Source organism: Suricata suricatta, chromosome 16 (assembly GCF_006229205.1).
Source record: "Suricata suricatta isolate VVHF042 chromosome 16, meerkat_22Aug2017_6uvM2_HiC, whole genome shotgun sequence".
NCBI classification, from domain to species: domain Eukaryota; kingdom Metazoa; phylum Chordata; class Mammalia; order Carnivora; family Herpestidae; genus Suricata; species Suricata suricatta.
Window position 1 is genome coordinate 4,193,621 of NC_043715.1, and position 23,937 is coordinate 4,217,557.

At 61.2% G+C, this 23,937-nt stretch overlaps 1 protein-coding gene across 2 annotated transcripts in view; it reads right to left on the minus strand.

The window, feature by feature from the left end:
- Positions 1-1,060: 1,060 nt before the first annotated feature.
- Positions 1,061-23,937, minus strand: part of OSGIN1 (oxidative stress induced growth inhibitor 1) — a 34,260-nt gene continuing 11,383 nt past the window's right edge. The window contains exons 2-7 of one of the 2 annotated variants that reach the window (XM_029924836.1): positions 13,074-13,172; positions 7,211-7,315; positions 5,923-6,059; positions 5,035-5,226; positions 4,716-4,807; positions 1,061-2,333 (exon numbers count right to left, since the gene is read on the minus strand). In XM_029924836.1, coding sequence (XP_029780696.1) covers positions 1,406-2,333; positions 4,716-4,807; positions 5,035-5,226; positions 5,923-6,059; positions 7,211-7,277 — 1,416 coding nt within the window. In that variant the 5' untranslated portion in view covers positions 7,278-7,315; positions 13,074-13,172 and the 3' untranslated portion in view covers positions 1,061-1,405. Of the gene's footprint in view, positions 2,334-4,715; positions 4,808-5,034; positions 5,227-5,922; positions 6,060-7,210; positions 7,316-10,844; positions 10,962-13,073; positions 13,173-23,937 lie in introns of those variants that run through there. The other variant, XM_029924835.1, reaches the window with a different exon arrangement.

A 23,937-nucleotide genomic window follows, 5' to 3' on the forward strand; every position in this document is an offset into this window, starting at 1 on the left:
TGGGGGCCGGACCCCAGCCCCGGCCACGGAAGGGGCCGACCAGTTGGCGCGGGGTTGGAGGGCGTCTGGCTGCGCGGCAGGGGGCGTCCCTGGGCGCTGTGCCCCGAAAGTCCCCCGCTGCCCCCCTCCTGCGGGTTCCTCCGCCCCACCCGTGGCGCCTCCGTAAGGGCCGAAGCGCAGGTGTCCGGCGGGTCCAGTGCGCCCTCTGCTGGCTGCAGCTCCCGAGATTAGCGCCCAGGCGCGGGATCTCCCCCACCACTCCCGCGGGGGCCTGCAGGCCTCCTCCAACCTCCCCTCCCAAGGCACGGCGCCCAGACCAGTCTTTGCCCCAGAACACCCCCATCCAACCATTTATCTATCCATCCATCCATCCACCCATCCCTTCATCCCTAACGGGTCCAAAGGATGAGTTAAGGAGCATCCACTAGGTGCTACGCCCATTAGAGACGCTGGGTTCCACCAGTGGCCAAAACAGATGGGGCTGGGGCAGGGGTGCCCTTGGCCTCCTGCAATGTACTCCTTAGTGGGCAGAGTCAGATCCAGAGCGAGTCCCAGAGATAAACCAACCATGAGAGCCGAACTGCCATGGGGAGGCAGGACCTTGGGACATCGATGGCGGTGGGGGGTTGCCTGGTGGCTATGGTGGGCCTCATGGCCCTGGAGGCTGCCTGGAGGCAGTGATGTGCCTAGGCTGAGAGAGTGGAAGGAAGAGGAGTCCCAGAGGAGGGAAAGTGTCCTGGGCGAGAGAGCAGTCCCTGCAAAGGCCCTGCGGCAGGTGCCAGCATGGGAACAGAGGGACTGAAAAGCATGAGGCTGGGAGGGAGAGCAGAGGAGGGGCCGGGACTAGACTGGAAGGGTGGGCAGGGGCCGCGAAAGCCTCCCCGCCAGACCATTCCCCGCACACACCCTCCCCCACGTCCCTAAGGCAGCTGTACCCCAACGTGGGGCGCCACCCCTTGTCACGCAACTCCCCCACCCAAGGATCTCCCACATGGCCCTGTGCCCTGCCCCCCAGACACCCAGCCCCCTCCCCACGCAGCAGGATCCTCAGACACATGAGTGGAGGCAGGTACTGGGTTTAATTGGGACCTGATTCGGCAAGTGGGGTCTGCAGTCCTCTTGGCTCAGCGCTCAGCTGGCCCTGGTGACCCGGCTCCCACCAGCAGCTTGCACCCCAAGTTGCAGCCTACGCTGGCCTGCGGCCTCCGCTCCCGCCCTGGGCACCGGTCTGCGTGCAGGCTGCCCGGGGTTCCCCACTCATCTTCGTCCGAGAGGCCCGTTGTGCGGGCTCCCGGCCCCTCCTGTCTCCCGCCAGGGGAGGCCCCCCCATCACTGGGGTGTCTAGCAGGGCAGTATCATCTCCCTTCCTCTTTAGGGCCTGGGGACAAGGGCGCCAGGCCGGGTGTTAGGGGGGCTTCCTGGCCTCCTTCCTCAGCAGGGAGCTGGCCGCTGCCAGGGCGCCGCCCTGCACGAACCGCACAAAGTTGTCCCCGGCCAGCGGCCCCAGAGCGTACAGGCCCTCCTGGTGGGTGCTCTGGTAGGTGAAGGGGTCCACGTCGATGGGGTTCCTTTTGGCGCTCAGCGGCTGGCCGGGGTCCACGGCCAAGTCAGCACCTGCCCCAGGCAGGAAGGAGAGGTCGGGGTGGGAGCCGATGAGCACGAGCACCAGGGAGACCCCGAAGACTTTCTGGAGGCCGTCGCGGTCCTGGAACACGGCCTGGCGATCCGCCTTGAGCAGCAGCAGCTGGTGCTCCGGGAGGCTGCGGTAGCCCGCGTACGGGCTGGGCGACGGCGCCGACTGCTCCCGCATCATCTGGTGCACCTTGTGGTACTCAGGGTACAGCATCCTGGGCAGCTGGTTGAAGACCAGGCCGGGGTCGTCCACGGGCCGGCGGAAGGCGTGGATCACGGGGACGCTGCAGTGGTGGGCGTACAGGACCGCGTCGGCCGCCGACAGCCCCGCGCCCACGATGAGGACCGGGTCCGAGGCTGGGGTCACCGTGCCCGCCCGCACGGCCGCCTCCAGGGCCGCCAGCTCGTAGTGGACGAAGGGCAGGGCCTCCCCGGGGATGCCCAGCCGCGCCGGGCTGTCCGACGTGCCCGTGGCCAGGACCACGTTGCGGGCGCACAGGGAGAAGGGCTGCCGGCTCTGGGCCTCGCGGGTCACGAAGCCGCTCACGTGGAAGAGGGGGCCGCCGGACTCGGGCGTCCCCCACTCCACAGCCGTGACCGTGGCGCCGGACACAAAGCTGTGACTCAGGCCCTTCTTGGCCACGTACTCTCTGTAGTAGTGAGCGATGTCCCCAGCCGTGGCCCGGCTGTTGCGAAGGCCTCTGAAGGGAAGGAGTTGGGAGGGGGGAGTCAGAGGGCAGACTGGGGCACGGGGGTGGGGGGTGCCCAGGCCTGGTGCTGGACTGTGGCTCTGCCTCCCCCGCCGTGGGACTCGGTTTACCCCCTCAGAGCCGCCACCTCTCTGTCAAGATAGAGCTCATTAGGGCACCTCACTGGGGCTGGGTTGAGTGGCCTCCAGAGCCAGGAGGCCTGGGTTCAAATCCCGGCTCTGCTCCTGGTGAGCTCTGTGCCTGAAACCCCCCCGTGCCTCAGTTTCCTCATTTGCACGGCGGGAACGAGGGTGGGGATGCTACCACGTCACGTGGTTGCAGAGGGTGAGGCGGTGATGTGACCAGAGCCCTTAGCAAAGAACCTGGCCGGCAGTGAGTGACGGGAGAGTCAGCCACTGTCATCCCGTCCCCGTAGATGACAACCCACACAGATATGGTAGGATTCTGGGGCGCCCGGGGGGCTCCGCCGGTTCAGCGTCTGACTTTGGCCCAGGTCAGGATCTTGCAGTTTGTGGGTTCGAGCCCTATATTGGGCTCTGTGCTGACAGCTCAGCGCCTGGAGCTGCTTCGGATTCTGTGTCTCCCTCTCTCTGCCCCTCCCCCACTCACACTCTGTCTCTCTGTATCTCAAAAATAAAGGTTAAAAAAAATTTTTTTAATATGGGAGGATTCCATTTCTATAAAGTTCAGAAACAGGTAGAACTGACCCACGGGGTTAGAGAGGAAGGAGGGTCACCCCTGGGCGAGAGGAAGGGGTCTGTGGTGGGGACCGGGATGGGGCTTCGGGAACAGGGCGGCTAGTTCCTGATGCTGGGCAGCGGGCAGGCAGGTGAGTCCACTCGGAGACATTTCACCCGCCTGCGTGCCTTGGGGTCGTGCACTTTCTATAGGAGGCGGCATTTCAGTAAACAAGTGAGTTTAAAAAGTAACCCGGCTAAAGCGTGGTCCCCAAGATACGCAGCAACAGCAGAGACTGATGATCAGGATTGTCAGTCCTGTTAACCCGGTTATCGCTGCCCCTCCCAGGGCAGTGACCGCAGGGCCGGGATGCAGTGTGGCCGAGGTACACCCTTGGCACGGGCTCAGCTCCTCTCTCTAGCGACCTGTGTGACCTCGGGGGAGTTAGGCTCCCCGACTGTGGACCATTAAGGAGGAACTCACTCAAGGAGAATCCTGTGTGACCCCCGCCCCCCCCGACAGGACCGAATGTGGCACAAGCTCACACCGCGTCCCCAGAGCCCTCGCTAGCCTGTTCTGAACCCAGGACCCTGGGGTCTGTGTCTGTGAACTTGTCACTTGCCCTTCTCGGAGTCAGAACTGTTTCAGAGAACGGGCCTGAGGTGTGGCCTGCATGTGTGGGACAGAAGGGAAGCCCCAGGACCGGCTTAGGGACCGTGGTGGCAGCAGCCCAGGGGCAGGGAGGGCGCCTGCTGGGGGCGTGGACCCCCCACCTCAGCTCAAGACCCCGTGAGCAGGAATATTCAGTGGAGACATGCCGAATCCGGAATACTATGCGGCCATGTAAAAGGATGGTCTGGAACACAGTCCTCACCGGGTGACATCCTGACGCCGGAGCGGATGGTTTGGAACACAGTCCTCACCGGGTGACATCCTGACGCCGGAGCGTTCCGTTTAAAGGTAAGAATGTCAAAGCAGGGGTGCCCGGGGGGCTCTGCTGGTTGAGCATCCGACTCTTGATCTCAGCTCAAATCATGATCTCCCAGTTCGTGAGTGGGAGCCCCGAGTCAGGCTCGGTGCCGGCCATGCAGTTCCTGCTTGGGACTCTCTCTTCCCCCTCTCTCTTCCCTTCCCCCACTCATTCTCTCTCTCTCTCTCAAAATAAATAAATAAACACTAAAAGAAAAGGACAAGTCGGCTATAAAAGGCCATGCCTACGACTTGGGTTTCTTCCTACCGAATCTGCACGGGCACAGAAACGGGGCTGCCGGGTGGGAGACAAGAGGCCCGTGAGGGCCTCCCGGGGGCGGAGGGAACAGGGCGTCACCACCCGGAGAGCCCCCGACCCTGAAGCACCAGGCGCCTTTCTGTCTCGCTCCCCAGGGGCTCAGATTCATTGGTCCCCCCAGGACGGAGCGGAAAACAAGATGGAGAGAACCGCCCCCTGAGACGGGCTAGTGATAGGCAGAGGCGGGGTTGGGGACAGCCTGGTCAGAGGCTCAGGGCAGGCCCAGCTGAGGCTCCCGTCAGGGACGTGTGGGCCGGGCGGGAGCGCTGGCGGGGAGTCCTGGGGGCGCCCAGCCCCGTGTGGTCCTCTCCCCACCAGGGTTTCAGTGTCCTGCCCCTGAGCCCCTTTCCCTCCGGGTCACCCCTGCCCACCGGGGGTGGGGGGGGGGCTTTCCGGAGCAGCCTCACCTCCGCTTCCTGCGCATCCACTCCTTGACCTGCAGGTCCGGGAGCCCCATCCACTGGCCTTGGCTGAGGGTCACCATGGAGCCTTCGATGGACTGTGTGCAAAAGGAGCCCTTCGGTCCAGGCCTCGCCCAGCCCCCAGTGGTAACTGGGGGGGGGGAGGGCAGAAAGGGCAGGGGCGGTGGGAGGGCAGGAGGGGGAGGGAGCAGGGAAAAGGCAGGACATGGAGGAGGCCTGATATTTGGGAGGAATTCTTTCCGAGACCCCAGGCACGTCCCCCCCAGACTCCCTCTCCCCTCTCCCCTCTCCCGGCCCCACTCACGTGCCAGGCCCCCCCAGGCAGGTTCCGGCCGAGGACCACGTGGGGGACGGCTCGTTCCTTCTGGCGCTTCCAGGTAAGAACGGACTCCATGTTTCCCCCGAAGTCCGTGTCTGGGCGCAGGAGGGCATCAAACAGCAGGGCCACAGGGCTTTGGCTCCGGCCTTCGAGGCCTTCAGACAGGTAATCCAGGTCCTGGAGGTGGGGCACAGGTCAGAGGGGCGACTGGAACAAGGCTGCCGGGTTCTGCATATCCACCCTGATATCGAGGTGGCCAGCCAGACTCGGAAAAGGCTGCCTCTCAGGAGATAATGCGCAGCAGCATGTTAAGGGCTCTGACAAGTCCTGCAGCTCAATTTGCCTGTGGTTTTGCCAAACCCAGCATCTCTCAGACTGACTGGAGTAGGAACATCTCTGAGGAACTAGTGTCCTGTGGATGGCATTCTGGAAAACGCCAATCTAGACCAAATGCTAGCTTACTTCCTCATCCAGCAGCTTGAAGGTGGGAGGGGCTTGGAGGAGGGGAAAACGCTGGAAGGAGGAGGTGGGCAGTGAGCGGCCTTCTGGAAGACAAGGGGTGTGGACGGAGGGTTGTGAGCTGTTTAATGGGGACTCCAGTTGTGACAACCGATGTTGTCTCCAGGGATTGCCGAGGGTCCCCTGGAGAGCAGGACTGTCCCCCCCACCCCGTTTACACCCGCTGGTCTAGGGGATGTAGGACAAGCCGGTCCCGTGTCTGTAGGTCTCGAAAGGCAGCCCTGCTTGATGCCTGCCTCCACGGCCACTTAGGGGCCTCGCCTGGTCTCGGGTCTAACAAACGCGTGGCTTTCTCTTTGCCCTGCTTCCCCAGGGGGTGCGGGTCCCCGCCCCATCCCCAGAGCCCCGGCCCACCTGGTCCAGGATGGAGACCCCCGGCGCCTCGGCCAGCTTCCTCCGTAGCAGGGGGTGTGGGTGGACGGCACCCGGCTTCACGTAGGGGGTGTAGCCGGACAGCAGGTAGGACAGACAGATGCCCGAGGGACCGTTGCCTGAGGAGACAGGGCAGGGTCAGAGGCTCCCGGGGCTTCGTCCTGACCCGATGCGTTCAACTGATTTGCGCTTCATTCATAAAAACGAAACCTTCATTGAGCCGGGAGCGTGTGCCGGGCACTGCGCAAAGCCACGGTCAGGAGCGAAGCAGTGAGTGAGTGTTGAGGGCCTACTATGCGCTGGGGGCTGCGCGGCTGTATCGCTGTATTGCTTTACCAGCAGTCACTGACATTTATCACGATGTGTCAAGGGATTTTAATAACCAAATAATAGGAAACTGACACGTGCTCCTGCCGGACGAGCCCCACACGAGGCCCTGGAGCGCGTGCATTCTCCGCCGCTCTCTCCCGAGAACATTCGTGAGTGCACGCTACCCTTCTCCCCCTTTCATACTGGAGGAAGCCAGAGTTCAGAGAGGGTAAGTGACTTGCTGGTGGTCACACAGCCCCACGACGGAGTTTCTGAGATCACTTAGAGCTGGCCCCGTTATCCCCGAGCTGACAGTCTGGGTCGTCAGACAATAAAATATCAGAGCACAGACTGCGCTCTGCTCTGCAGGGGTGAGAGCAGGGGGCTGAGGAGGGGTGCTGAGCCCCCGGCCTGAATGAATCACAGGGCTCACGTGTGGCACTTCTTGGGATTTAACCTCACGACATCGTCTCTTATCGGTTTTCCCCCTCCTCCTTCTCTTGTGCTGTTGAGAACACCACTCTGAGGTGGAAGGCTGTTAGGGAAAACGTATGAAATCCCTGACGTTCAAGCGTTTTTGATTTACAGAAATGGCCATTTCAGGCCTCTGCTCGCAGTGGGGAGGGGCTGTCCGTCCCCCACCTCGCAGACCTGAGGCAGGCACCACGTGCTCCAGGGACAGGCGCAGGGACCCTGGGGGCCCAGGACCAGGCCTCCCCCCGCACCGCCTCCTCGGCTCTCGCTGGGCAGCCCAGTGGCCCCTGGGTTCTGAGGGATTAAAAGGAAGGGGGAATGACATTTTGTAAACGGTTAGGCGCTGTGCCGGGCACCCAGTGAATGCTCAGTGGCTAATTTTAAAGACAGCAGGGGTAAAGAGGGGCCAGACCTGGGCTTGTCTGGCTCCTGGCCTTCCGCTCCAGGGGCTCAGGGCGTCCCCTCCCCTGCCCTGGGCAGCACTCACCGATGATGACGACCCGGAGGGGCTCCGAGCTGCCGGTGCCAAGGTCATCCTGGCTCCGGTTGTTCATGGCTGGGGCTGGTGGGGGGCTCGGAGCCGGCAGCTGGCCTGGGGACAGGGGAGAGGAAGAAGGGCCACTCAGTGAGCCCTGGGTGTCATGCAGGGACTTCCCAGCGATGGGGTGTTGTCCTGTGGCCCTCAGGGTCAAGTCCAAGGTCCTCGCTGAGGCCTATCAGGATGCCTGCTCCGTTCCAAACAGTGCCCTCCCCCAACCTGGTCACTTCCCTGTCTGAGCAGCAGCCCACAGCGACAACACCCAAAGATTATCATCCACCTTCTGTAAGGTCTCTTCTTCCAACCTGGGGTGTGTGGGGGAGCGGGGGGCTGGCTGGCAATTTTGTGACAGCCACAGCCCCCACCCCAATCGGGCCCTCAGGTCTCCGTGCAGCCGGTGGACTTTGGAGCCATCACTCGGCCCTGACCAGGTGCTCCCTAGCCAGTGAGCCATTCCTGGCTCTCTCAGCTGTAAAATGGGAATAGCAGTCTCCACCCGGTGGGGTCACTGGGGGACACAGTGAGGTGACAGCCGTGAAGCACCAGCCAAAGCAAAACGTGCTGCTGGGAAAGGACCAGAGCTCACTGCCTGCTCCCGGGGCTGGGCAGGAACAGGGGGGCTTGTGGCGAATTGGACCCCAGAGTAAGTAGGTTTGGAGAAAAGGCTTGTTAGCTTGCTGGTCTCTGGAGCACCAGCGCCCCCTGCTGGCTTCAGGCCCACATCACTCACAGCGATGTAGATGCTGTTCTTGGAGCTGCAGGTGCAGAGGAAGCATCCAGACTCCACATCCCCCAAACCCCGCTAACGGGGCCCCCCAGGGTCACCCATGACCACACCTGTCGTCCTGGGGGCCGCAAGGCAGCATCCACACGAGTGTGTGAGGAATGGGTGGCCGTTAGCCCTGACCTCGCTCCTTCCCCTGTCCTGCTCACACTGCCCCCATGCAGAAAGCTGTCAGATATGACCCCCCCTTCCCAGAGGGCAAACTGGAGCCAGAGAGCCCAGTGTCAACAGAGTTGGCTTTTCAACCCAGGGCTAACTGGTGCCGGGGCTTTGCCTGGGCATGCCACTGGCCCGCCCCAGGGGGCCCCGGGGATCACAGGGCCACACACACACACACACACACACACACACTCTCTCTCTCTCTCTCTCTCTCTCTCTCTCTCTCTCTCTCTCTCTCTCAAGTGAGTGGATGGTCACATGACCAGGGGTGGGGTGGGGCCCAGGGTGACTGCCTCCAGATTTCTCCCAGAGGAGGAGGAAATCTGGATTTCTATGTGCATTCTCTGATTTGGGAAAGTGGGCAAAGAATTTGCACTCATCCCCAAAAATCTTGAGTAGCCGACAAAACGTGACAGAGGCCAGAATGCGACCTCTGTGTGCTTGGTGGCAGAATCGGCAGCCTCCGCCCACCCGCCTGGACAGCGAGACCTGGTGTTGCTCACTGCACTTTACAGTTTGCGAGGAGATAGCGCCTAGGTGACTGAGTCACAGGGCGGGCAGGGCATGTGGGGGGGGGCACATCAGAGACTCCCTCCTCGGTGCTCTCGGGCCCCCTGAGGACAGCCTTCCTTGCCTCGGCTGGGGCCTGGGCCCAGGGCCACGGCCAGCCTCTGCCCCCGTGGGCGAGCCCGGGGTCACGGGAACCGCGCGGCCTTCTCCACGCCTGGTTCCCTGCGGGGGCTGTGCAGTCACCTGGGGAGAGGGCTTGGGGGTGGCACCCTCCTTCTAACAAGAACAACACAAAAGGCTAACGTTTCTGGACTTCCGTGGAGCTGGCTGGGTGCCACGCGTGTTCTAAAGGCTTTATCCATATTAATTAATTTGATTCTTACTTAACCGCGTGCACTGTTATCTGTACTCTTATGCTCACTCCCATATTACAGACAGGAAAGCTGAGGCCAGCGAGGCCGGCTCCAGAACGGGTAGGACAGCTTCTGCCAGAGGCCCTTCCCAGCCTGGCTCACCCTTCTGCCCTGTCCCCTCTGCTGGTGGGGAGGGAGGCCACCGGCCCACATCCCCAACTGGCAGGGAGCAGTTTCTCACTAACCGCCGGGCACTGGGGAGCCTGGTGGCCCTGGAGAATAGGACTGTAGTTCCCAGGACACTCTCTCCGGGAACCTCCAAACAGTCCCAGGGCCCCACCCCTCCTCCTCCCCAGGAGAAACCGCTCCCTGTGCCTTAGCAACCTTAATTCTCATGCAACCCCACTTCACTGATGTGAAAACTGAGGCTCAGGGACTAAGGCCATGCCCCCGAGGTCACAGAGCCAGTGGGTGATAGACGGAGGTTTTGGCATCCGTGGTGTGAGTTTGCCTAGACTCCCCAAAGCCCCCCGAAATGAGCACGCAGCCTGCTCCCAGGGACCCGAGCATGCCCACCCTGGGCACGCCCACCACCTCTCTTGTCCCTTTGAACGTTGCGTCCCCCAGTGAAGAGGGGGACTCCCAGAGCCCCTTGTTTGGCCTCTCACTGTGCTTCCCGGAAGCTGGGGGGACCCATTTACCACCACGGCTCTTGGGATCCAAGTCCAGTGCTCCCTCCCAGAAGCCTCGACCCAAGGGGACACTCCTGGGCAGCGTCCCAAGGTCCCAAGCAGCCAAAAGTCCTCATGACCTCGGAAGTCACACTGTCAACCGACAGCGGGTGACCTGAAGCCATGCCCATCACATTTATGCTTTTTAGTTCTGTTGGAACGGTCACCTTTTTAAGGTTAACTTTTTGATTGAGTCCCTCCCTCGCTTCGCCCCAGCTGAAGGTGACAAATGCCAACAGCAAAAAAGCTCCGTGACAGACGGACTGTGAAAGACTGACTGCAACTCCCAGAAGCGAATCGGCATAAAGGGAATGGACGCAGCGGCATCTGTAAATGACATTTCTTTGAAGTTCGCAGCAGCCGCACTTTAAGGGTTAAGGCGTAAAACTCGAAGACTGAGGCACCTGTGCCGCTGCATGTCTTGGGCACCTCTGGTGGCCCTCCGCTCATTTGACTTTGATGACGCCCCCACCCCCACCCCACCCCGGTGCACAGAGGGGCTGTCTGCCCAGGAGCGTCCCAAACGATGGCCCCGAGTGTGAGCCCTGCCCGTGGATAACGGTGTTAAAGGCTGCACGGTGACAGTTGCCACCAACTGTGGCAACAGTGACACGAGGCTGAGAGGCAAGGTGCTACCTGCCCACAGTCTGGGCGCACCACCCCCTGCACTCCTCCCTCTGAAGCCTCCCCCACCTGGAGCCCCAAGAGTTCAGAGGTTCCCCAAGGCCCCTGGTTCCCAGCACCCCAAGCCTTCTGGCAGCCGCCAAGCGCCGGGGACCCCGGGGGCGGGCCGCGAAGGCAGGGACAGAGGCGCCCAGCGGCTCGGGGGCTGGCCACGCCTCCTTCCGCCAGGAGCAGCGTCACGTGGGCCGGGCGACTGCGGGAGGGCGGCCGGGCGGAGGGTGCCAGGCACCTGGAGAGGGGCATGGCCGGGAGGGACAGAGGAGGACCGGCGGAGGCGGCGGCGAGCTTGGAGCGGGGCCTGCCGGCCACCCGCCCGGCCGCGCCCCTGCCCGTCGCCCCCAGGCCTCGCTCAGGCCACTCACCTGACCGGCAGGCGTCGGCGGGAGCCCGGGGAGCCTGGCCTGGCGGGCGCCTGGAGGGCCGGGGTCAGGAGCCACCGGGGAGTGGGCAGCCCTTGCCCCGTGGGACCGAGGAGGCTGTGCGAGTCCGGGAGGCGCGGGTATTTCAAGGGCCGGGAGGAGGCGGGCGGGGGCGGGGCCAGGAAAATCACTTTCATAAGCGTGAGTCAGCAGGGGCCCCTGGATGAATGAACTTGCACTAGACCCGGACCGGCCTTAAAGGGGCCCCGCCCGCGGGGGTGGGATTCGAGGAGGGGGGTGGCCAGGCTGGCCCCGCGGGAAGCTCTGCCCGCTCAGTCAGTAAACAGGGGACCTAAGGAACCCCCAACGGAGCCAACCTGGTCTTTTCTATTAGGGAGGTGAGGACAGCTTTCCCCAAATTGGAGGTGGCCCTTGGAGAAAGACAAAGGAATATTCTGGATGCACTCGGTACCCCGCCCCCGTTTCTCCACTCCGCCTCACCCAACCCAGTGACAAGCCTGCCCAGGGGGAGACCCCGTCTCTGCCACTTCCTGGGCAAGCTGCCTCAGGTTCCTCATCTGAGAAATGGGGTTGGCTAACAGGCTCTCCCTCCTGAGGTGGGTGTGGTATGTACCTCATTCTTGGCTCCCTGGTTCAAGTCTTCCTTATGCGTTCTCTGCTCACCTCACGTTTTGCTGATTACCTATTAATTACTTCATTGCCCATCTCCCCAGTCGGGATGTGGGTCCTGCGTGGACAGGGGAGTGTTTCCGGGTCTGCTTCTTGCACAATCTAGAATGCTGTTCTGCACACAGTAGGCGCTCAAGAAGGAAGGGAGGAGGGAGGGAGGGACAGGGTTGGGACAGTACTTGGCCCACAGACCTCAGTGCACATCAGTTGGGATTTTCATTAGTGATGTGCGCGCTGCCCCCTCATCCTTTCCCATCTGGAGGGCCTGGCAGGCAGGTGGGAACTCACCTTGCGTGCAAAACTTAAGGGGCACCGGGAACACTCAGTGAGGAGGAAAATAGTATTTCAGTGCAAAACTTTCTTGAAAATCAAAACCAGGGGTGCCTGGCTGGTTGTCGGAGGAGTGTGCGGCTCTTGATCTTGGGGCCATGAGTTCGAGACCCACGTTGTGGATACAGATTACTTTGAAAAGATAAACTTAAAAAAAAAATCAAAAGTAATGCACAAAGTGAAGGATAAACAAAATATTAAAATTGCAAAACCGCACAGGACCTGAACCGGGCTGGGCTGGGCCGCACTGGAGCCTGGGCTAGACGACATCCTGATGCTGTCTTTATTGGCACTTGGTGGTGTGTCTTCATCTTGGGGGCTGGGGTACGCACAGGTGGCAGTGAGGTGGGGGGACCGGGAGGGCGGGGACCAGGTCAGACTGTGAGGCTCTACTGGGGACAGAGTGTGGTGTCAACCAATGAGCGAGAACCTTTGAGGATGCAGAGTCCTGCTCAGACAGCAGGGACAGACGGACCCACAGAAGACGGGGGGGGAGGGGGGAGCTGGCCCATGGGTGGAGGGTTTAGGGGGCAGCGTAAAGAGCAGGGCTGAGAAGGGAGACGCTGGGTTTGGGAGGAGATTAGGGGTCCTGAGCGGGGAGCGGGCCGCACAAGGCCACGCCTGTGGGACCCCCTCTCCCTCTTGCCCGTGCTCTCCTCCTTGGGGGGCTCGTGGGTATGTGCCCTGTGCCCGGGATGCCCCTCTCAGAAGGGCCCTGGACTTGATTTAAAGCTCTGCTCTCACCACTTTACAATCCTTGCCCAGTTTTGAGTGAGGGACCCCGCAAATCACATGATGGGCCGGACGGGCCTGCACGGAGTGTGCTGTGTTGGCTGAAAGGGGCTTGGGCGCGACCCCCTGGGCTGGGTGAGCTCTGCCCCCCTCACCCCGCTGGAGCCTCACTTTGCCCAGGGGAAGATGGCACCCACAGTCCCGGGCCCCTGGGCAGCCCTGCTCCTTGGGGGCCTGTGACACGGTGCATTGCAGGTAGCAGGGGGAGGGGGTAGCGAGGAACCCGCTGCTCTGGGCCGCGGCTCCCCGGCTGACTTCTAGCCCCTCGTAGGTGTGCTGTGCCCCCTCGGCCGGGGCCCCCCTCTCTGGACCTCTGTTCCAGCCGTGGCCTTGCTTCCGACACTCCCTGACACTCGGAAGGAGCACCCTCCAGGCGCCAGGAGCCCGACGGCCTGGGGAGGGCGTCTTCCACGGACATACCTCTGGTGCAGGCTGGGTCCTTCCCCGGGAGCCTCGGTGTCTGCGCTTCCCCATCCCAGGGCTCTGGTCTGGAACTTTCAGTGTGTTTGGATGTGTAAACTGAGGCAGAGAGAGACACCCCAGGGTCAGAGGATCCCGCCTGGAGCGTCTCAGCCCACATGGGGTGAGGCTGAGGTTCGGGGTCCAGAGACGAAAGCCCGGGAAGGAGGTGGGCGCCCGGGACCCCCATCTCTGGGTCTCGCCCATCCTTCCTCCTGACCTGCCCCGTGGCCCCCCCGTGGCTCCCACGAGCCCTGATCCCTTTTCCGGATTGTGAAAATTTGCTCATACGGAGAACTGTGGGCGAGATGTGGACTTTCTTCCCTGCGGCCTGTTTATCTGCCAGGAGGCTGTGGGAAATAGGTGTTGAGCTGCTTCCAAAAACCTTGACCAAGACAAAGCTAATGTCACGGCCACAAAGGGATGGCGGTTAGGGGACCATGGAGAGGGAAGGCAGGTCTGTGGAGGCTGACTTGGGGGGACTGGCTCTCTTGGACTCCACTGACCCCTCCTCACCTGCCCCATCCCCTAAATTTAGCCCCTGGGTCCCCAGATGTGCTGAAATTAGGGGTGCAAGAGGTAGCAAATCCAAACACGGGCGCCCAGGTGGCCGAACTGCAGATAAAGAATAAGTTTTTAGTGTCGATACGTTCTGTGGAGTATTTAGGATATACTAATACTACACAATTTTTCACTGTTTATGTGAAACAGTTAATTTCACTGTTAATTTTAGCCTCTATTTTATTTGGCAAAGCTGGCTGTAAGTATAAAGTGCACTAGATTTTGAAGAGTTAGTGGAAAAAAAAAAAAGGAAGGGAAAATGTCCCATTAATCATTTTTATATGGATTACAGGTTAAAATGAAACGTTTGCCACATCTTGGGTTAAAGAAGGCAGAGCAGGGGCGCCTGGGGGGCTCAGTCGGTTGAGCATCCGGGTTCGGCTCAGGTCATGATCGATCTCACAGTCCATGGGGTCGAGCCCCACGTCAGGCTCTGTGCTGACAGCTCAGAGCCTGGAGTCTGTCTTTGGATTGTGTGTCTCCCTCTCTCTTTGACCCTCCCCTGTTCACACACACACTCTCTCTCTCAAAAATAAATAAAACATTAAAAAAAATTAAGAAGTCTGTTTCTTAAAAAAAAAAAAAGACAGAGCATTAAAATACCATTCACCTGTTTCCTTTTACGTGATTAGCGGGGCGCCTGGAAAATGCATACATGTGGCTCTTGTCAGGCCTCTGCGGGACGTTGGCCCCTGCTGCTAGCCGGTCACGCAGACCGGGACATTCCTGGACCTCGCAGTGAAAGTCCTGCCATGTTCCAGGAAATGCTCAGTCCTGGGGAAACCACACCCGTCGGGCGTGTGGAGCGCTGCCAGCAGCGGGGCAGTGTGCCGGGACAGGCAGGGCCCTTCTGAGCCTCAGTTTTCCCATCTGGGCACTGGGCATGCAAGGTGGTGGCGACAGAGGGCGGGGCCCAGCAGTAGGGAGGAGCTCAGACAAAGCGGCCCCTCCCCACCCCTCCCTAGGTCTCTCCACAACCCCCCCTGCAGGGGCTTGGGAGCTGGGGAACCAGTGGAAGGGAGGACTGGCTAGCTTCAGGGTGCTCGCCGGGGCGTCCTGGAATTGGGAGGCTCCCCTGTCAGAACCCCAGTTCCTCTCCCCCCACAAAATCCCAGGACTATTCCCGGGGGCTGCTTCGGGCCCCTCTGCCTCCCTTCTCCCCAGGGGGGGGGCTCCCTGAGCACCACCGGCTAGGCACCTCCGGGCCTTGGACACAATGTACTTTACACCAGCTGAGGCTCAGAGAGGCCAATCTTGAGGCCGAGGTCACACAGCACGAGCAACAGAACTGGGGCTTGAGCCCCGGGCTGGGACTGCAGAGTCTGGATGCTTCCAGGGAAAATGGAGACAATGAACTAAGGAAGGAACAAAGTCTCCTTCCCGCCTGGGGCACAGAGGCATGGTCCGGGCACTCTCTAGAGGGCCTGCCTGCCACCACGGTCACCCTCTTTCTGAGGTACCCTCACTGGAAGGGGCTTTGGGGACTGAGGCGTTTAGTCTGTACATTAGTCCAGCGAGGAAAGTCTGCACAGCGATCTTATTCTCCCATTCTACAGACGAGGAAGCTGAGGCCCAGAAAATGTAAGACATGACCCCAAGTCATGGCGGGCGGTCAAGTGGGACAGTGACCGGCTCTTCCGGCTGCCCGGCCACAACGGGGCCAGGCCCTTGGGGCGCCGGATGCTAGAGCTAATATTTGCCTCCCCATTTACAGAGCACCAGCCTATCGCTCCGAGTCAAAGCCAAGGGGGTGGCAAATATTTTCAATAACAAGTTTAGTTTACAGATGAAGAAACCCAGGGCAACTTGCCCAAGGCCACTCTTCCCGGTGGCGGAGGGGACTCAGAGTTGTCCGTCGGGTGGCAGAGCCACTCAGGCTGCCCGGGACAGTGGTGTGGGCTGCCCAGCGTGGGTTCATGACCCGAGAATCACCATGGATGCCTGGGGAGAGGAGGTCAACACTGGGGGAGGCCTGGGCCCCCTCCCCACCCACGGAGAGAGCTGGGGGGAGGTCAGGAACGAGGGGCAGAGTGTGGGGTCGGCCCCCAGAGGAGAGCGTGCACAGGAGAGCCTGATGGGGGGCTGAGCCCCATCCCGCAGCCACATTCTCTGCCTCCTGATTCACCCTTCTCCTCAAAAACCAGGGGGAACGTTCTTGCAGGAGAGTGAATGCACCTGCTCTCCAGTCAGGATGGACAGGGGGTTGAGCCCGGGAGTCGGACAAATGGGGACTGATTCCATCACGTTCCACTGTGTGACTTTGGGCAAATGGCTCAGCCCCTCTGAGCTCCCACTGCCTTGCATGTGAGACGCGGCTGTGTGAGCAGAACCGATCAGCCCCGCCACGCAGGGCAATGGCCTGGTGAGAATTTAGAGCCGTGGTAACGCCCAGGCCTGGGTTGCAGAGACACTGACCTCGCTGGGCTGGGGGGCAGCTGGCTCTGGGGGGTTCGGCCAGCGGTCCCCGTGTGCAGGGGGCTGGGAGGGAGCCTCTGCTTCGGCAGCTGCCCGGGGAGGAGCAGGTCAGCACAGCGCAGGGAGCCCCTGGCCCGTGGAGGCGCCCCTCCTGCCCGGCCGCCGGCCCTTTGTAAACCGCATTCTGTGTGCAGCTGTGGGGACTGTCACCCGGCCTGAAAGAGAAACCGGCTTCGGAGGAGCCGGGCCACCAGGACAGGAGGCGATTGCTGGTGGGGGTCTTGCCGGAGTCCCCAAGAACCACTGACTCAACCGCTGGACGAACCTCGACGTCCCCTTACTCACTGACCGCATGCGCCACTCCGTGTCCCCGACTCGGCTAGGCCACTGACCACGCATCTGCGCAGCTGTACCGTGAGCCCGGAACTCCAGGGAACCCCCACGCGGGAAACTGCTGCGGTGAGCCAGGGGACCCCCCCCCCACAAAGGCGCCCATATTAACAGCCATGCCTGTGAGTGACTTCCGTGCCCGCTGCTGACCTCGGGTCAGCGAGTGGTGGCGAAGGCCCACAATCATACTCCGCAGCCTTTGAGAAGAGCAGCTGGGGAGCCAAAGCGAGCACGGGAAGTTCAGGGTGATAGAGCCTGGAGAAGCGGATGGAAACGGTGGTGGTTCCCGCCTGTCACGTGGGCCTGGGGGCAGGACCCGGAACAAAGAGGAAGCTAGGCTCACGGCGGAGGCCAAGTATTATTCTGTACAATAAACAAGAGTCATCATCATAAGTAAAAACTGTTTTTGAGACAAGGGCCTTCTGTGTTTTTAAAAAAGATTTTTTTTTTAACGTTTATTCCTTTTTGAGAGACAGAGCATGAGCTGGGAAGGGGCAGAGAGAGAAGACACAGAATCTGAAGCAGATTCCAGGCTCCGAGCGGTCAGCACAGAGCCTGACGCGGGGCTCGAACTCACGAGCTACGGGATCACGACCTGAGCCGAAGTCGGACGCCTAACCGACAGAGCCGCCCAGGCGCCCGGACCCTTTGTGTTTTGTTCACGATGTTCCGCAGCGTCCGGCGCAGGCCCTGCGCCACAGTGCTCGCTCGGTAAATACGGATTGGGCCAATGAGTGAGTCTCACGGCTTTCAGACTTTCCGGATAGACCCTTAAAACACAGCTGAACATGAAGAAAGCCCTCCGTATGTCATAGGCGTACGGACTGGCATGGCTTCCATGTCGGTCTTCGGGACAACTGGGAACCGGCCAAGGGTGAAGACAGAGCCCTGTGGCACCCCAGTAGAGACCCCTCCCCGGTAGACACGGTTCCAGTGTCGGCAGACGGGTGAATGGACAGTGTCTGCGGAGTTAGACTGTGGGCTGCGCATCAGGTCTAGAGTGTAGTGGCTGTGGGTCTCTGGGGTCGTTCCTTCGCTTCTCTGAGCCTCAGGCTCCTCATCTACAGTATAGAGTTAACCCCTGTCTCCCCGGGTAGCTCACAGCCTGGCATGCGGGGGGTCCTCAGGGAGTGGCGGACACCCCTTGCCGCCATGTGGCACCATTGGCACATTCTCGTTCTGGGCAGTGGTACCTGCAGAGCTGTTTGTTTCCCGGCCACCCAGCCCACATCCCCACTCCCCCCAAACCTCGAGGGCGCTGATTCTGGACCCGGGGTCCCCGGACCAGCAGCAGCGCCTGGGACCTTGTTAGAAATGCAGAGGCTCAGGCCCCCACCCTGGCCCCACAACCTGCATTTTCACCAGGCTTCTGGGTGATTCCCGCCAGGTTTTGATCCGCTGCTGACAGAAAGGGCGAGAAGCCCCATCAAAGGCCCTGCCCAGGCCTGCAGACAGTCCTCTGACCTGGCTGCTTTTGAGGGTGTGGGTCCTCTCCCTACAGGCTCGGAATCCGTGAGTAACCCATGGTCCGGGGCTGCAGTTTCAGTGCACGCCTCATCTCTCGGAAAACTGGGGGCCCCCGGCTTGTCCCTGCCTCTGAGAGTCCTGCCGCCCCAGGCCCCTTGGCGGGCTGAGAGGTGGGCTTGCAGCGGAAGGAACCCCCCAAGACTCTGGGCTGCCGGGACGTCTGATTGGTCCTTCCAACAGCCTTCCAGGCCCTTCCAGCCCAGGTTTACGGTCCTGGGCCCAGAGGCCGGGAGCAGCCCCGGGGCTCCTGAGCGGTTTTCTCTCCAGCATCTGTGGCTGCTGCCCCTTGGCCCCGGGAGCGGGGACATCGCTGTCTTTGTTTCATTTGGCCCGAGTGCTGCTAAAACCAGAGCCTTGTTTGCCACCCTTATCAGGTTTTACAAACCCTGGGGGCCTTGCCTTCTCGGGCGGGTGGGGTCAGGGCCTCGGTGATTTGATTTAGCTTCACGTGATCAGATTTTCCCAGCGACAGGGCAGGAGAACGGCCCCAAGAGCATTCTGCAGAGCAGCGCCCCAGCACGCAGGTCCTAAGGAGAGGGCCTTGGGGCTCCAGGGCCCGGCCTTTCCCACTGAGGCCCCACAGGCCCGCAGAGTCTCCTGCGCGCTTACAAATCGCAAAGGGGCGCCTGGCCTGCCCTGCCGGGCCTCCTCCGGAGGCTGCCCACTGCCCTCCCTCTGCTCTGAGGCCTCGGAGGCAGGCAGGCCCCTGCAGGAGCTGACCCAGGAGGGCCTCCTCGCCCTCCTTGCTGCTGCCAAGGGCGCCCTGCTCTGCCCACCACGCCCCTGCCGCGCTTCCCTCCAGTTCTGGGCAGGCGTCTGGGGCTCGCTCGATTCCCGCTGCTCACAGTAAGCAGGGGCACCGGGGCCGGGGTTTCAGGCTAAGTGCTCCTGACTCTGGGCCCCGTTGGCCATCGGAGCCTCGTGCCCGTGAAGCAGAGGAGACAACGGGCCAACGAGTGCTTCCAGCCCAAGGCTCAGAGTCAGAGGGAAGAAGAAGGGGCATTGGAGGGAACTCAGGGCGGGGTGGGGGGCAGCGTGGGCATGGCAGCCCCTCTGGAGAGGTCGTGCATCAGCTGAGGCGCACTTGGCCACTCAGAGAACCATGGTGGGGAGGTCCAGGTGCCCCCAGGCCGCCCCAAGGTAGGAACTGGCTGCCTTATTTGAGGACAGGAGGGTGGGGGGCGCCCTGAGGGGCTGGGCCCGCAGAGACCTGGAGGCCCAGAAACAACCTTGGGGCCAAGGGGCGTAGGGGGCGGAGAGGAGTGGCACCAAGGGCGGAGAGCTGAAGGTGGGGACAGGCGTGACAAAAGCTACGACTTAGTCCCATCCTAGCCGGACGCCAGGCCGGTGCTCGGCATTTCCCATCACCACCCAAGGCAGCAACTCTCATCAGCCGCACTCAGACTGAGGGACGACCAGGGACCGAAGCTGCAGCACCACGGCAGCCTCCCCGGCCCCCCTTCCCTGCCGCCCAGCTCCTTCCCTGAGTACCGCACACGCCTCTGGGAGCGGTTCCGGTCAGTGAGCAAATGAGACCCACTGAGTCTCCTGAGATGAAGCCAGACGGAGCCATGCCTGGCTTCTAGATGTCGGTCATCACCACCCCCCTCACCTTCATCCTCCTCCTCCTCACCCCATCCTCCTCATCACTGTCTCCATCACTTTCATCATCATCATCCCACCATCTTCATCACCTTCACTGCCATCATCACCATTATCCCCATCACAGTCTTCACCACCATCTTCATCACCATCACCACCATCGTCTTCATCACTACCTTCAAAACCATCACTGTTCTCACCACCATCTTCATCACCGCCACTTTTACCATCATCTTCACATCCCCATCATCATCTTCCCCACCATGACCACCACCATCACCTTCATCATCGCCTTCATCACCACCATCTTCATCACCTTCATCATCACCACCATCATCTGCTGGAGTCCAGCGCCAGCAGGTCCAGGGCTCCCTGAAGGGTGGACGGTGTCGGCGAAAGGGGGAGGGATGAGAGAGCCACGAGATTCTGCTCACCCGGCAGGCACCTCTGCACTGACTGAGAGTCAGCTTTATTTATATTTAAAGTATATGGGCCCCAGCCCAGAAGTGGCATTTGCCTTCGACAATGATTTCTGATGAAAAATTTCTTTGGCATGTAAAAATTTCCCAGAACATAGATTGGTAGAAGACTCATCCATCATCTTTATCAGTAGAGATTGATGTAGGTGACTTAGATGATTATCACATGGGGAAGGGAGGTATCTTCGGCATTTAGATACTAGGCAATGTTGTTAGCATAGCAAAGGCAAGAGTTAGTTCTTTGTGAGCAGGGGTCAATAGCCTGTTTGCTTAAGAGGAAGTATAAGAAAAACAGGATTCTCAGGAAATGCAATGTTTGCTCCCATAAACACAAAAGAAGAAGTTCCTACAATAAGTTCCTTCACAAGGTGCAATCAGCATTTCAGGGCCGGAATAAGAGGGCAGGTCACTCCCAATACCAGTCAGCAAGGTACCCGGGGGGGTCGGTGCTCAAGCAAAACTAACTGAGTGGGGGGTGGATAAGGGTCACCATCTGACGGCGGGAGGCCGTGCACACCTGCCTTAGCCTCACAAGGAGTTTTCTCAACCTAGTGAGTTCAGAATGGCTGCCAACAACCATCACCTTCATCCCCGTGACACCACCGTCATCTCCACCGTCTCCAGTGGTGGCACCAGGGAGGAGGATGGCAGGATGGGTCCCGATCCGTGCATCCGAGGGGGCAGTCCAACGGCGGCATGCAGGTCCTCGGAGGAGTGCCGGGGGTGGGGATGAGGCTGGGACAGAGGTGCCTCTCTGGACAGACAGAAGCCCCACCTCGCTCACAGGGCTGCGTCCAGCAGGACCCGACAGGCCCCAGGCCCCTTGGACTGAAGTCTGCCAGCATGCCGGGCAGCCTGCCACCTTCCCTCTGCCATGCTGGGGGGCTGCCAGCGGGCACGCTCAGGTCTGGGCAGGGCACTCTGCGTGTTTGGGGCCTGCTTGGAGGTGGAGAAGCCCGGCTGTCTGGGCTTGAAGAGATCTACGGCAGGAGCGGAGGGCCCCACCAGCCTCACCTGGTTGGTATGCGGCCTGACTGGTGGAACCCAAGGCACGGAGACCAACGTCCTCCCTCGGGCTGGGCCCGGCCCGGCCCCGCTCCCCTCCCGAGTCTGGCAAGGATGGGCGTGGCCACCTCTGGCTGTGGAGGACTGCACCCCCGGGTCCAGGTTTTCCTCTGCTCTGTGTCCTGCTGAGGGCCTAGAGGTCTCCTTCGCCTGAGTGACAGGCACAGAGGCCCGGGCACAAGGACGTCTGTGCTCACAGGCAGCTGTCCCATGAGCCCAGCACCCGGCCCCCAGGAGAAACTAGGGTCCGTGATGGGAAGGGTCACATGTGACGAATGTCCCTTGGAATTCAGCCAAGTGCTGCGTCCCCCTTGAAAGGTCTGTGAGCTCTAGGGAGGGACTTCAAAGCCCCTGCCCCTTGGGGACTCAGTCAGCAGGAATTCCTTGCTGGGAGCTGTGCCGAGAAGCGAACATACGATGGAGGAGAAAGACATGGATCTTCCCTCAAGGAGATGATGAGCTGGTGGGCAGGTAAAGTCCAGAGGTGCGCTGTCACAGACTGACCTTTTGGGCACTGTCAGGAAAACCTGCCCAAGCCAGACAGCTGGGCTGCGAGCCGGGCGGGGTAAGAACTGACTAAGGACAAAAGCCTTGCAGGTGAGGCCAGCAGGTGCGAAGGCCCTGAGGTTGGAAGACTTTGAGAAACTGAAAGGGTGATGTGTTTGAGTGAGAGGTCGGAGGCTCCCAGGAGCCGGATCCTGTAGGCTTGGTGGCCAAGGAGGGATTTAGGTCTTGCCCCTAAGAGCACAGGGGAGACCCCGGAGGAGGGTGACGGGATCGGGTCTGCCGTGCGAACAGGTGGCGGCGGGAGGGGGTGAGGGCAAGCACGGGTCAGGTGCTGAGACGGCCGCCCCAGGACAGAATCAAGCCCATGGCCACTTCCTGTTTCCAGGAAGAAGCCCCAGTCAGGACTAGCCAGATGCCAGGATGGTGGTGGTGGGGGTGGGGTGGGGTGTGGGGTGTGTGTGTGTGTGTGTGTGTGTGTGTGTGTGTGTGTGTGTGTGTTGTGGGCTGTGAGGAGCAGAGAGAAGGCAAAGTGTCAGCGGGTGGGGCCTGCCATGGGGAGAAAGGTCACAGGGCACGTGGGCGTGGTCTGTCTTCGTTTCCAAGGTCCAGAGTGAGGGGGACAAAGTCTGCTCATGCCCTCGCCCTTCACATCCCTTACACAGACCCCCGGCAGCACCGCGTTAGTGTCATTTCATAGACACGGTGTGGCACACATCAACTGTCCCGACCTGCTGCACATGTGACCGCCACCCGGGCCAAGGCTGCAGCGTGCCCCGCCCCCCAGAGCCTCCCCGGGCCCTCTCCATCAGCCCCTTTCCCGACTTTTGTCCCCACACATTAGTGTGGCCAGCTCTGGCTCTGGACCTCAATGGAGTCCCACGGACCGTGTCTCTTGCGTCTGGGTCTTCCGCTCAGCCCCGTTGCTCTGGGATTCACTGACATGCGGGTCAGCGGCTCCCTCTTTTTTTCTTATTACTGGGCAGAGTCCCCCCGTCTGCATCCATTACAGCTGGTGTATCCATTTCCTGGACTTTTGGCTATTTCCAGCTGTCGACCGCGGCCGTTCCGATCCGAGCCGTTGTGTGGACATCTGCTTTCCTGCATCTGGAGCGAGGTAGTGCTGCCAGGTCACAGGGAGGGGGACGTGCAAGCTTCTTAGGATGCACACACGGCTTTCTCACCGCAGCCGCCCCCCGGCTGCCCCCACCAGCCCCGACCCCGGGCGGCCTGTGACTCTTTGGAGGCAGCCTGTGCCCTGAGGGGAAAAGCTCGGACTCCACAGCACCCCGGGGCCTGGCCATCGCCCCCGTCGTGACTCTGGCTTTCTCCCACCTTGCAGCTCACGTGGCAGCCGGCCAGAAGGCTCACAGTCACTCTTGTCCTCCTGGGGACAGCCTCCTGGTCCTCTCCAATCTCCCTGGAGCATCTCGGCAACCCACCAATGTCCCCCAGGCCCTGGCCAGCGTCTTTGGCTCACGTTCTCCCGGTTCCTGGAAGCTGCTTTTGCTCGGGCTCCCCGAGGACGCCGGGTGTGCGTGAGGTGGGGAGGCCGTGTGGTCAGGGCACGGAGCGGGGCTTTCTCTCCAAGCTCGTGCACAGGAGGCCTCGGTAAACGTGCGACAAATGAATCGGTGAGGCCGAGTCTGGGGGAACACGCGGGCAGCGGTGACCCCTTTATGGCAAAGCCCGTCTACCCGGATGAATGTTTGCGAATGCGTCTGCTGGTGTGACCGACACCCAGGTCAACATGCGGAACACGCCCGGTTCTCCGTCTGATTTCTGTCCCCGTAGATTAGTGCTGCCTGCTGGAAGAGGAATCACACAGAATGTTCTCTCTCGTCTCTGCCTTCCTTGGCTTGTTCCAGATGCCGTCTCTGCGAGGCCGATCCCAGAAGCCTGAATCCCTCGGCCTCCACGGCCGGCATCTTTGTCCCTGTGTCATCACCTTCCTCTCTCCACTGACATTTCTCTTGCCGCTTCGCACTTCTGTTCTGAGCCCGCGTGGACTTTGTTTGCCAGCCGCTGGCTCCTGAGCGGACAGGGCAACCTTCCTCCTGGGCCGCGGCGCCACCCTGGCCTCGCCCGCGGAGGTGGGTGCTCCTGAGTGCTCCGTGCAGCCCCCCTGTTTCCTGGGCCTCGGGGTCCCTTCTTTGCAGACAATGCAGAGCCTGGCCCATGGGTGTCCCCTTGGCCACCTGGCCACCACCTGGGCTTGGTGTGATAAGACACCGAGACCCTCTAAGTGTGGGGCAGGAGCGAATGATCAGCCCGCCCCGGAC